This window comes from Aristolochia californica, unplaced genomic scaffold, assembly GCF_029961685.1.
Source record: "Aristolochia californica isolate CCGP_79_NKW_82.1479 unplaced genomic scaffold, dmAriCali1.0.hap1 SCAF_8, whole genome shotgun sequence".
NCBI classification, from domain to species: Eukaryota; Viridiplantae; Streptophyta; class Magnoliopsida; order Piperales; family Aristolochiaceae; genus Aristolochia; species Aristolochia californica.
Window position 1 is genome coordinate 6,634,525 of NW_027182279.1, and position 13,609 is coordinate 6,648,133.

A 13,609-nucleotide genomic window follows, 5' to 3' on the forward strand; every position below is an offset into this window, starting at 1 on the left:
TTGAAAAAATAATTTGTGTTTGTGTCAATTTTGGGAGATGAGAAAATTTTCATCCCACTTATTCCACAAAACTTTCATGAGGATAGAAAATAATTATCTTATTGCTCCTATTGGAAATGAGTCTTTTAATTTTGTTGATTATGTGTATATGTGTGTGAGTGTATCTATGTGTTTGTTTATTATAAGGATAATGTACTTTTAGAAGATTTGATAGGATTTTGGAATTTTGGTCATTCATTTATAAAATATATCTTTTATAGTTTGAAAAATATTCATAAATTACGTTATGTTTGAAAATAAAAATTCTATTTTTAAATTCTATTTCTGAAAACGTGGTTGACAATTAGCCAAATCAAAATTTTGAACGTGTTGTGCACTCTCCAATCTCCTTCTTTGTCCTTCCCCCATAGCGATGACTCGACAAGTTAAGCCTTAATAGTCTAAAACGAACTGAAAGATAGACCTAAACGAATAGGAGCACACTCTCTCTAAAACTTATGCTAAATTAACTTTTCCCCCATTCAGATGAAAGAGTAAAGGAACAAGTAATGAAATACTCATTACCCTTTCTCTCTATTACCTATTTATAACCCTATCTCTTGTCTCTCCCACACATAGTCTTATTAACTATATTTGGGACTTTTTTAAAGTTTTACTTGAATAAAATTCACTATGAAATTGTTAGCATGCATTTTCTATTGCAATTAACCTATGTTCATTGAAATTTGGATTTTTTTTTATTTTAAATCAATCATGATCCGTTCAAATATTTGAACTCTTTGATACCTTAAAAAAAAAAAAGTGAGCTTGCACTTAAAGTTTACAGTATTATCACCTTAGCAAATGTGTTGGAATATGAAAGCCACCTTGACTTGACTTAGGAATGAAAATGGCCCAATGAAGAAGTTATCTAGCTTGGGTATGAAAATGACAAAATGTGGATTTGACTATTGACTTGTAAATGCCCAAATGAGGACCGGACTAGCCTAATGGAAAAATGCATAGTGAAGACTTTAAGTGGAGATTGTGGTCGAGTAAATGATACAACTACATATATGGCGTGACCATCGAGATAGACTAAGATGCTACAAGTTCATAAAAACATCACTGTTAGAATAAAGATGACAAAAACTACACAAAATATTCAAATATCACCTATGAAAATTAGATAATATCACTAGCAATGTGTGTTCAGGCCTAAGAAGATATCATAGCTAGGTAAGAAAGTAGGAGAAAAATAATTATTCACATGAAATAATTTTTTTGATATATGTAGGTTTTAAGTGGTAAAAATGTTTTTTAACTAACCCCACAAAACCCTTTAATCGACTAAAAAAACATATAAAAAATTACTCATGAAATTAAATCCTTGTTTGTGTTAATTTTGGGAGATGAGAAAATTGTCACCCCAGATCTTCCACAAAAATTTCAAAAAAGGACCAAAAAATAATTTTCTTATTGCCCATTTTGGAAATGAGTCTATTAATTTTTTTGATTATGTGTATGTGTGTTCATGTATCTGTGTGTTTGTTTATTTAAAGGATAATGTATTTTTAGTAGATTTAATAGGATTTTTGAATTTTGGTCATTCATGAAAACTATTCATAAATTATGTTAAGTTCAAAAATAAAAATTCTATTTTTGAAATTTTAGTTTAGGAATATAACTAGTACCACTAGTACCAAAAGAGATAATAAGTAGAAACATAAAACTTGTTATCATATGAAATGGAACAATTGGCTCATGAAAGTCTATCAAGATAAAACAAACATTCAGAGTATTATGTGACTCAAAGATACAATATGGAATATATATAATATTAAGTAATATAATTTTTTTAACATATTTATAGTAATTATAGCCCTTGTAATTATAATTTCATTACATAGTTACATAATATTTTGATTTTATTATTTTGTAAACATCATTTTTAACAAAGAAACATTAAACTAATTGGAGGAAACAATATATTTTTACTCTCAAATTGATTTTTAGTAGTCACTTTTTTCCTTCATTGCTCCATGAAGTAAGAGAAAGGTTGTGGACCCTGAAGGAAAGAACACACCCCAAATTTTGCTTTAAATTGGCATGGGTGTTTTGGATATTTTGAAATGTGTAACCTAGGTCAAACTTTGAGATATATGGTTTTGCCCCCTAAGAAATATATGATCCCATATATAAGGTATGCATCCAACCTTGGTTTCGTAAAGACATCAATGCAAGGATCCTCTGTCTCTCTCCTACATAGTTTTGACCAATCTAGGGCCACTCTATCAGGACCACTGGTTCATCAACCAAGTAGGGTCCAAATTATTATTTTTAATTCAAAATATCAAATTTAACTCTTGTGAGTTTGCATTAATGATGAGTCAAACCCATCTTCACAACACGTATCAAAAGATGGTAGGATGAGGTCCAATGTCTTGCTCTGATAAGCCTAAGCCAAAGTTTGACAACCCCAATTTAAATAGCTAAAAATTAAAATATTTCTCCTATTACATCTGTATTCAGTATTCATTACCTTAATTAGTTAGTTAAAGGAAATCTATTTAGAGGTGTTATTAACTAAATAAATGAAAACATGTTTTAGGATCAACATTATGAAGACACAACTGTTTTGAAAAAGAATCACTAGATAATTTTACATTTTTTAAGAAGAGTTAATTTGTCAAAGTCTCCTCTCTCTCTCTCTCTCTCTCTCTCTCTCTCTCTCTCTCTCTCTCTCTCTCTCTCTCTCTCTCTCTCTCTCTCTCTCTCTCTCTCTCTCTCTCTCTCTCTCTCTCTCTCTCTGTGTGTGTAAAATTATTGGACCAACTATCAGTCAAACCATTTACTCCCTCTATCAAACCATCTTATTACGCATGTTGTAGCTTAGACAAGGATTATGTTTGTTTACATCAAATGGGGATGGGAATAGGTTTTTATCCATTTAGATGAAATCAGTAACGGAACAAGTAATTGAATACCGACTTCCCATTCCCTCTCTTACCTATTTACAAGTATCTCTTGTCTCTCCCATCATAGTCTTATTAACCATATTTGGATCTTTTCAAGTTTTTACTTGAATAAAATTTACAATAAAATTCATAGCAAGCATTTTCTATTGCAATTCATCTATCTTCTTACGAATTGGGATTGTCATAGAGGGATTTGCCTATGGAAGAAAATAGACCTAGGTGTCATCATCTTTTTTAAGTAATGCATACACCACTTAGAATTTTAATAATTGGGAATTAATTTTTACTTTTAATCGATTAAACATAATTATAAAATTTATTAGCACAAGAAATAAAAATTCATGTCAAATTTAATAGGGTTTTTATAATGAAATTATTAAAAATATATAGTATTATATATCATATATAAAAATGTTATTCTTTAGATTCTCAAAGCGTATTGGCTTGTTTGGGAGATAAACAATATCTTCCTCATAGAGGGTACTCAGGCTACAAATGGATTCAAATTTTTTGAAGTATTTCCTTGATGTTTTTTAGAAATATTTTGATTGTTTTTTGGCTAGAGGATAAAAAGGTCATTTTTTATATAAAAAAATAGTCAAGCCGAGTGGTCAGCCTTGAAGAATGAAACACACTGCACTTGCCAAAAACTTCCGTGTTTATTTTTCTTGAAATTACCAGTGAGAAGAGTCTGAAATCATTCTAGTCTACTTGGAGTTAACATTCTTCTCTTTCCGGTTGCTTGTTTTCTTAATCCTCGAGGCGGGAACAATTATGGAGTCATGACAATTGGAAGAGTATTGAGAACATAAAAGATCAATTTTGTGTTCAATTCGTCCTCCTCAAGATTCTGTTGAAGTGTTTTTCTTTGAAAACTGGAGCACTTTTTAGTCCATTCATCGTCTGTTTTCTGTCAAAATAAATAATTGGACATATTCATGAATAACTCGAGTTTGGCTTAGAGCCAGCTTGATTCGATTCCAATAAATCCCAACTCGAATCAAATTTGAGATCGGCTTTCGAATTGTTTGAGTAAACTACCTGAACTCGAACAAGGGTGATTCGATTCACGAAAAAAATGGAGAGCTTCTTAGTTGCACTATAACCCTAGCTTCTCCCTATTGAAAACAACAGGTTTCCAATATCATATATAAGAGATGTATCCAACTCTAGTTTTCATAGTCATTAAGGCCACTGAGATCTCAACTTCATCAACCATGTAGGGGTCAAATTATTTTTATTCTAAAATCGGATTAAAAAATCAGAACTATCTAGGTGTCAATTGTAAGCCTTCAAGAACCTGTGTTTGTAATATTTAATCTCATTTTGTAATACATAGATACATAATATTTTGATCATATTTAATTGTAAATGCAATTTTTCACAAAAGATTAAACAAATCCAAGAAAATAATATAATTTTACTCCCATATTATTTTTAAACGGTCACTTTTCCCTTCAAGGAATCGTCCATGAGGTAAGCGCGACACACTAAAAAAAAGTTATATTCTGAACACAATCATGTTATTAATTTTAATGCACTTCTAAAATAAAACTATTTAGAGGTGTTATTACGTGAATAAATGAAACCAGTTTTAGGATCGACAATTTGAATGCCCAATTATCTTGGGAGAGAATCACTAGACAAGGATTATCACGTCTTTTAAAAAGAAATGCAAGCACATGGAGTTTTATTCATAATCTAATAGTCAATTTAAGCCACTAACATTACTTTTATAGAGCCTCTATAGTAAAAAAGAAAAAAGAATGTTGGCTCACATTTATTTGGACTTTAATATAAAAGAAAGTACCAAGCTTACCTACCGGTCAATCAATCAAATATTATCCCTCTTTCCTTCTCTCTCTACAGAACTACCGGACTTGCTACCAATCAAACTATCTGCTCTCTCTCTTTCTCTCTCAACCGTTAGCAATACATTTCAAATATGACTTCCTATACTATGTAAAATTTCTTTCTCTTTCAATCTCTCTCAATCACACTCAAAATCGAATTCAAATTTAATAGGGATAGAGCTGGGGTGGGCTCGAAAGTGTAATATATATCAATTACCCAAAAATCCAATTCATACTATTGATATATGAGAGATTTACACCCATGATGTCTCAATGGACTTTATGGGACAATACACTCATCATTTTTAAAAATTAAAATTCTTAAAAACACATTATTTCCTACATATTTGTATAAAAATCAAGATACACCGGTTTTGAAAACTATAACTATATAAATCTTTGTTTGAATTAGAGTATAACTTGAGAATTTCATCTCAGAAAGCTAAAGTTTTTTGTAAAAATTAAAACAAAATGTGGATTAGAAGTTCAGAACATACACATTTATACATCACTAGAAAATGAAAATATAGAGACACCCAACTCGCAAAAATAACTAAAAGAGCTAATAATACAACTTAGAATATGGCTATTTTTTAGAATATTTTAAATATCAAATATCAAAGACTCAAAAGAAAGCAGTGTACCAATGAGAATGAGTTGGTCTTATCATGGTTTCCACCTACAGTGTTGTTATAATCATCTAGACTTTAAAACTATGTTGACATTCACTTCAAATTCAAAAAAAAACTTTCCCAACCAAAATAGAATTCCACCATAGTAGATGATCTTTCGTAGCGGAATTATATTTCTTCGAAATATAAAATTTTAAACTATTTCGAAGATCATGCAATTTATCTTAAATAAAGAAATTTTTGGTAGAATTTTTTTTCATTACCAAGATGGTAAAACTTTTGTGGTGGAAAATAAATTCCACCATGATGGTTTCAAATATTTTTTATTAGAAAAAAAATTTGATGGAAATTGTTTCCACCAAAATATTTTTTGGTACACAATATTTTTTGTCAAAACAATATTTCTCAAAAAGACATTCTTTTCATAAAAAGCTTATTTCAATTGAAAATTAATTCTACTGAAAGAAATCATATCTTGCCATGTACTTGTCATAACTCTACTACCAGAAAATCAATTTCCGATGGTAGAGTTTTCTTTTCTTTCTTATTTACTCTACTAGTGAAATATTATTTATGCTTAAGGTGGCTTCTATCGAAGAAAGTAAAAACTACTTTTCTTGTAGTGTTATATTTAATTATGTAATAAATTATTTTAAGTTTTAGTTACAAACCTTTGTTAAAAACTTGACTTGGTCAAGGTACATGGCATGGTTGAACCAGATTCAATTGACTTATCCAAGCCCGATTTATAATAAAACATTCAACAACATCTCCTGGGCCAATTGGTTAATCAGATCCAGGTTTATAATAGAGCATTCAACATTTCCTTTTAACTGATTATTGATTTTCATAATTGGCATGAACTATGTGGCCATGGACTCGTCTTGTAATCACCTATATTTTAACTATACAAACTCGATCTTTCTTCCATGGAATATCACCATACGTTCTCTTGGGTGTTGTATCTTTACTTTGTTTGGTATTCCTTCTTCCCTTAAGCTCCATTGGCAATAAAGTAACTTTTGGGTTGCTCAATTCTCTACTATTAGAAGAAGAATAGTATTTGTAGCTGTCATTATTTCGACACCAAAGAAGACATACATTATTTCTTTTTGTCTTTTGAAAATTTCACTAATATTTTAATAAAGAAAAAAAATGTCACTGTATTTTGAAAAGCCCTACTAAATTATTATGGGAAAGATATTATTGAATGACATTTGCATTTGAAAAAGGATGAGTTACAAAGAAACGGAAAAAAAAAGTCATATCCCTTGAACACTTTTTGAGCTTTGACAATATTATGTATATTTCTAACAAAACCAATCTTGAAAACCATCTATAAATCGAAAAATACATAATTCTCCAAGACCTTTTGAATAGTAAAATTCCAAACACACTTACGAAGCCAACTACAAATCCAAGAGCAATGTCAGCATAGATCCATCTTATTTCAAACCCGTCTTTAAACTCTTCATCATCAATAGTTTGGACCGAAATTTGATCCCTCCCATCACTTTTACATTTTTTTCTCAATGGATATCCACAAAGATGTTCATTACCCACATAAATCGATTCATCATTGAGGATATCAAGTCGATTACCAGATGGAATTATTTTAGAAAAATTGTTGTATGAAAGGTTGAGATAACTCAAAAATGTCAAACTAGCAATAGCTGCAAGAATCGACCCAAAAAGACGGTTTCTTGACAAATCTAGATTTATTAATTGTTGCAGCCTTCCAATGCTTTGTGGGAGCTTCCCAAAAAATCTATTCCTCGACAAGTTCAAAGCAATCAAACCAATAAGGTCTCCAATTTCTTCTGGGATTGTTCCTAATAAATTGTTGTTTGAGAGATCTAAAACAATAACCAATGCAAAATTGGTAGTGTATTCATACACAAACCCATTCATCGACACATCAACCCTTTCTTTGTAATAGGTGCCCCTATAGACAAGTTTATTGTTTGTAACATGATTGATTCTCATGGCTGCATAAATTTTTATACCTCTTGGAATGGCTCCTGTCAGATGATTATGTGATACATGAAGGACTTCCAAATAACCCAAATTTCATAGTTCTGGAATAGTTCTAGTAAACATGTTCAACCTCAATTGGAGTATTTGAAGGTTAAACAACGTTACTCCAATCCAACTTTGAAGACTTCCACTGAATTCGTTCCCACTAAGGTCAAGAGTTTTCAAATTATTACATTTTAAAAAAAAATAAAAGAAATTCTCCGAATAATTTATTCTTCTCAAGGTGCAATCTTTGTATATTCACAAACTGGATGGAAGACCATGGAATATTGCCAGATAAATGGTTTGCCTTCAAATCAAGTACCTTGAGAGATCCACATTTAGCCAAGGTTGGGGGCACACCTCCAGTGAGATTGTTATGGGAAAGATTAAGAATTTTTAATCCCTTCATCTTACCAAATAGAGAAGGAATAACCCCAGAAAATTGATCGTAGGAGATATCAAGAAAATAGACAAGGTTTGTGAGAAAAGGTATTGGACCTGTGAACTTGTTGTAGCTAAGATCAATATATGTATATGAATTAGTGGCAAGTGTAATGTATGGAGGTGAACCTGAAATATTATTCATATTGAGGTTCAAAAAATAAAGTTGAGAAGTCTTGTTCCAAAACCACGATGGTATATTACCCACATATGTTCAGGAGAGATGTAGGGTAGTGAGTTTTTTTTTTTTTTTTTTTTTTAGTATGAAGTCATAGAGGAAATTGTGGCCAAGGCGACAAGATTCAAGATAGAGATATTCAGCTTGAAATGGAGGAACCCGGTCTATAGGAAGACAAAACTCTAGTGAATTTAAGTATAAGTCTAGGGTGGTTAGGTTGTTCAAATTTCAAAAATGTTTTTCAATTACAACACCCTGCAACATAATATTTTCAATTGTAAGAACTTTCAGAGACGAGAGTTCTCCCAAGCATGTAAGAATTGTCCATGAAGGAGCATAACCAATCTAAGTACATAGTATGTAGGTTGTGTAAGTTTCCCATTTAGCTTAGAAAGCCCTTTGTGGTTCGATTACCTCCTGTGACTCCCAAGTAAAGACTAGTAAGAGAGGTCATATTATCAATAGACTCTAGGATTTCTTTGTATAGCTCAACCCCTTTTAGTTACATCGCCTTAATATTCTTCCAACTGCCACCGAATAGATTTGAGAAATTTACTCTGAGGTTATAATTATACCACAAATAGAGCTCCTCCATGTGAAGCAATGTTCCAAACTCTGAAGATATATCACCATAGAAGTCATTAGAACTAAGATCCAAATAATGTAGTTGTGTAAGATTGAGAAATGAGGGCGTTGGGGGAAAATTGAAGGAGAAAATCTCTGCCTATTGAGTATATGTAGGGAAGAAAGTGAGTTAATTACATGAAACCAACAAAAACCTACCATGGAAAGATTAACATAATTCATCTCTAGGTGCTTCAGAGATGCCATATTTACCATCTAGTCAAAATTATCTGCATACAAACACGAGGAGATCTCGTTCGGTCTATGTTGGAAGAACCATCTAAAAATTCAATATAAGAAAGATTTGCAAGATGGAAAGGAATTGAATTTTCTGACTAAATCCTGCATACGACAAGTTCAAATGCCTCAACTTCTTTAAGGAACTGAAAAAATCCGGAATTTGAACTCCATAGAAAGAGTACCCACTCAAGTCAAGGTGTCGGAGATGTTTTAGTTGCAACAACAATACATTGATCCTCCGTAAGCTCATTGCAATTATCCAACACAGAGAATGGTGAACCATAAGGGTCACAAACGAATGCACAGTTGAAGTCGCCCCCATCTCTTCGACCCTAACTCGGTTCTCCCGGTGCTTTATTCTCCTTTCATCTATTTATAGCTTGCACATAGGAGGTTTTGTTTCAGAAAATGAGGTTCAGCCGAATCAAATTTCTATGTTAGAGAACGTGTTGCACACTCTACTGTCCCCTCCTTTCTCCTTCACCCAAAGCAATGACGACTTGACAAGTTAAAGGCTGAATAGTCTGAAATGAACAGAAAGGAACCGATTGCATGTAGTTGATAGAACAATCTAGTGGTAAAATAAATAAAAAAGCCTGTAAATCTCTCTCTTCTCTATCTCATGTTTTACTTCTTTAATTCTGGATGCATTGAGTATAGGTGTTTAAATGGTCAGCGAGGGAAACACAAGAGATTTGCATTTTTTATTTTTTATTTATTTCACGTCGATGATGATAAGCAAGAATCTGGTGGCTATTAGACTTCTTGATACAAATACCGGTGTATCTCAATTTTTCTTTTTGAAACTTTATGGCCTAATGTTCAAGTTCTAATAGCCTTAATGAATTTTAAGGCCATTCGGCTATTAGAACTTTAGACTTTATGGCCTTTAAACAAAAATGTGGAGAAAATCCACTTGGTAAATTTATTGGAATATGAAAGACTTCCTGACTTGAGTTGGGAATGAAAATGGTCATAAGAAGAAGTTAGACTTGACTAGCTTGTGGAAAAATGCATAATGAAGACTTTTAGTAAAAATTGCAGTCCACTAAATGATATATCTACATATGAGGACTTTGACTAACTTGTGGTAAAATGCATAATGAAGAGTTTAAGTGGAGATTGCAATCCTCTAAATGATAAAACAATATATATTACATGACCTATGGGATAAACTAAGATGCTCAAAGCCACAAAAACATCACCATTAAAATAAAGAGGACAAAGACTATAAAAAATATTCAAGTACCACATATGAAAGTGTATTGAATTGTAGCAGTTTTTGTAACATTATCTTGGCATTGCTGAATTGTCTGTCACCCCCCTTAAAATTTGGTTGTAGTAAGTGACGAAAACTATTGAATTTTTTAAAAAGAGAAATACTTCACTAACTTGTTGTAATTTGATTTCAGTGAGTCTTTATTTATAACAGAGAAAAATGGTAGAATTCTATGACGATTAAACCACTCGTGTCCCAGTTCCACACAAAAATTAAATATTAAAAGATTAGTACTAAGCAATGAAATCCTAGAGGCAAATGTGTTGGAATATGAAACCTACCTTGACTTGACTTGACTTGGGAATGAAAATGGCCCAATGAAGAAGTTATCTAGCTTGGGTATGAAAATGACAAAATGTGGATTTGACTATTGACCTGTAAATGCCCAAATGAGGACTGGACTAGCCTAATGGAAAAATGCATAGTGAAGACTTTAAGTGGAAATTGTGGTCCAGTAAATGATATAACTACATATATGGCGTGACCAACGAGATAGACTAAGATGCTACAAGTTCATAAAAACATCATTGTTAGAATAAAGATGACAAAAACTATACAAAATATTCAAATATCACCTATGAATATTAGATAATATCACTAGCAATGTGTGTTCACGCCTAAGAAGATATCATAGCTAGGTAAGAAAGGAAGAGTAAAATAATTATTCACATGACATAAGTTTTTTGATATATGTAGGTTTTTAAGTGGTAAAAATGTTTTTGGACTAACCCCACAAAACCCTTTAATGCAACAGAAAAAACATATAAAAAATTACTCATGAAATTGAATCCTTGTTTGTGTTAATTTCGGGAGATGAGAAAATTGTCACCCCGGATCTTCCACAAAAATTTAAAAAAAGGACCAAAAAATAATTTTCTTATTGCCCATTTTGGAAATGAGTCTATTAATTTTGTTGATTATGTGTATGTGTGTTTGTGTATCTGTGTGTTTGTTTATTTAAAGGATAGTGTACGTTTAGTAGATTTAATAGGATTTTCAAATTTTGGTCATTCACTTGTGAAAATTATCTTTTATAGTTTGAAAACTATTCATAAATTATTTTGGTACTAGTGGTGTTAGTTATATTCCTAAACTAAAATTTCAAAAATAAAAATTCTATTTTTGAAATTTTAGTTTAGGAATATAACTAATACCACTAGTACCAAAAGAGATAATAAGTAGAAACATAAAACTTGTTATCATATGAAATGGAACAATTGGCTCATGAAAGTCTATCAAGATAAAACAGACATTCAGAGTATTATATGACTCAAAGATACAATATGGAATATATATAATATTAAGTAATATAATTTTTTTTAACATATTTATAGTAATTATAGCCCTTGTAATTATAATTTCATTACATAGTTACATAATATTTTGATTTTATTGTTTTGTAAACATCATTTTTAACAAAGAAACATTAAACTAATTGAAGGAAACAATATATTTTTACTCTCAAATTGATTGTTAGTAGTCACTTTTTTCCTTCATTGCTCCACGAAGCAAGAGAAAGGTTGTGGACCCCGAAGGAAAGAACACCCCCCAAATTTTGCTTTAAATTGGCATGGGTGTTTTGGATATTTCGAAATGTGTCACCTAGATCAAACTCTTAGATATATCGTTTTGCCCCCTAGGAAATATATGATCCCATATATAAGGCATGCATCCAACCTTGGATTGGTAAAGACATCAATGCAAGGATCCTTTGTCTCTCTCCTACATAGTTTTGACCAATCTAGGGCCACTCTATCAAGACCACTAGTTCATCAACCAAGTAGGGTCCAAATTATTGTTTTTAATTCAAAATATCAAATTTAACTCTTGTGAATTTGCACTAATGACGAGTCAAGTCCATCTTCACAACATGTATCAAAAGATGGTAGGATGAGGTCCACTGTCTTGCTCTAATAAGCCTAAGCCAAAGTTAGACAGCCCCAATTTAAATAGCTGACAATTAAAATATTTCTCCTATTACATCTGTATTCAGTATTTGATTAATTGTATACGTAATTTTTTTCAAAAATGACATATGCATTGTATTTTTCTCTCTCTCTCAATGCGCCTTATTATTTGGTTTATAGTAAAATGTATTTAGGTAAATGTGTAATCTTACGTAAATTCATAAAATGAGTAAATTACTTTCCTAAATACTTGGATATTATACAATCAAATTATCATTACCTTAATTAGTTAGTTAAAGGAAATCTATTTAGAGGTGTTATTAACTGAATAAATGAAAACATGTTTTAGGATCAACATTATGAAGACCCAATTGTTTTGAAAGAGAATCACTAGATAATTTTACGTTTTTGAAGAAGAGTTAATTTGTCACTCTCTCTCTCTCTCTCTCTCTCTCTCTCTCTCTCTCTTTGTAAAATTATTGGACCAACTATTACGCATGTTGTAGCTTAGACAGGATTATGACCATTCTTTGTTTGGTTTACATCAAATGGGGATGGGAATAGGTTTTTCTCCATTTAGATGAAATCGGTAACGGAACAAGTAATTGAATACCAACTTCCCATTCCCTCTGTTACCTATTTACAACAGTATCTCTTGTCTCTCCCATCCTAGTCTTATTAAGCATATTTAGATCTTTTCAATTTTTTACTTGAATAAAATTTACTATAAAATTCATAGCAAGCATTTTCTATTGCAATTCATCTATCTTCTTATAAATTGGGATTATCATAGAGGGATTTACCTGTGGAAAAAAATAGTCCTAGGTGTCATCATCTTTTTTAAGTAATGCATACACCACTTAGAGTTTTAATAATTGGGAATTAGTTTTTACTTTTAATCTATTAAAAATAATTATAAATTTTATTAGCACAAGAAATAAAAATTCATGTCAAATTTAATAGGGTTTTTATAATGAAATTATTAAAAATATATAGTATTATATATCATATATAAAATGTTATTCTTTATATACTCAAAGTGTATTGGCTTGTTTGGGAGATAAACAATATCTTCTTCATAGAGGGTACTCAGGCTAAAAATGGATTCAAATTTTTTGAAGTATTTCCTTGATTTTTTTAGAAATATTTTGATTGTTTTTTAGCTAGAGGATAAAAAGGTCATTTTTTAATATAAAAAATAGTCAAGCCGAGTGGTCAGCCTTGAAGAATGAAAAACACTGCACTTGCCAAAAACTTCCGAGTTTATTTTTCTTGAAATTACCAGTGAGAAGAGTCTGAAATTATTCTAGTCTACTTGGAGTTAACATTCTCCTCTTTCTAGTTGCTTGTTTTCTTAATCCTCGAGGCGGGAACAATTATGGAGTCATGACAATTGGAAGAGTATTGAGAACACAAAAGATCAATTATGTATTCAATTCGTCCTCCTCAAGATTTTGTTGAAGTGTTTTTCTTTTAAAA

At 31.2% G+C, this 13,609-nt stretch overlaps 1 protein-coding gene across 1 annotated transcript; it reads right to left on the bottom strand.

Annotated features, from left to right (window-relative positions):
- Window positions 1-5,435: 5,435 nt before the first annotated feature.
- LOC137938231 (receptor-like protein EIX1) lies at window positions 5,436-8,920 on the bottom strand. The gene is made up of 9 exons (XM_068783224.1): window positions 8,864-8,920; window positions 8,592-8,804; window positions 8,335-8,425; window positions 7,728-8,031; window positions 7,550-7,624; window positions 7,449-7,463; window positions 6,812-7,387; window positions 6,358-6,511; window positions 5,436-5,489 (listed from the first exon to the last, which is right to left on the bottom strand). The coding sequence occupies exons 1-9, from the start codon at window positions 8,918-8,920 to the stop codon at window positions 5,436-5,438; spliced, it is 1,539 nt and encodes a 512-aa protein (XP_068639325.1).
- Window positions 8,921-13,609: the final 4,689 nt, after the last annotated feature.

What these genes read in the sequence shown, in the direction of transcription:
- LOC137938231 (XM_068783224.1), bottom strand. Translation starts at nt 8,920, where the DNA reads ATGGTAAATATGGCATCTCTGAAGCACCTAGAGATGAATTATGTTAAT. An exon ending in ATTATGTTAATCTTTCCATG is followed by an intron (nt 8,805 to 8,863) that starts GTAGGTTTTTGT and finishes TATACTCAATAG; the next exon opens with GCAGAGATTTTCTCCTTCAA. An exon ending in TTCCATGGAAGAAAGATCGA is followed by an intron (nt 5,490 to 6,357) that starts GTTTGTATAGTT and finishes ACAACACTGTAG; the next exon opens with GTGGAAACCATGATAAGACC.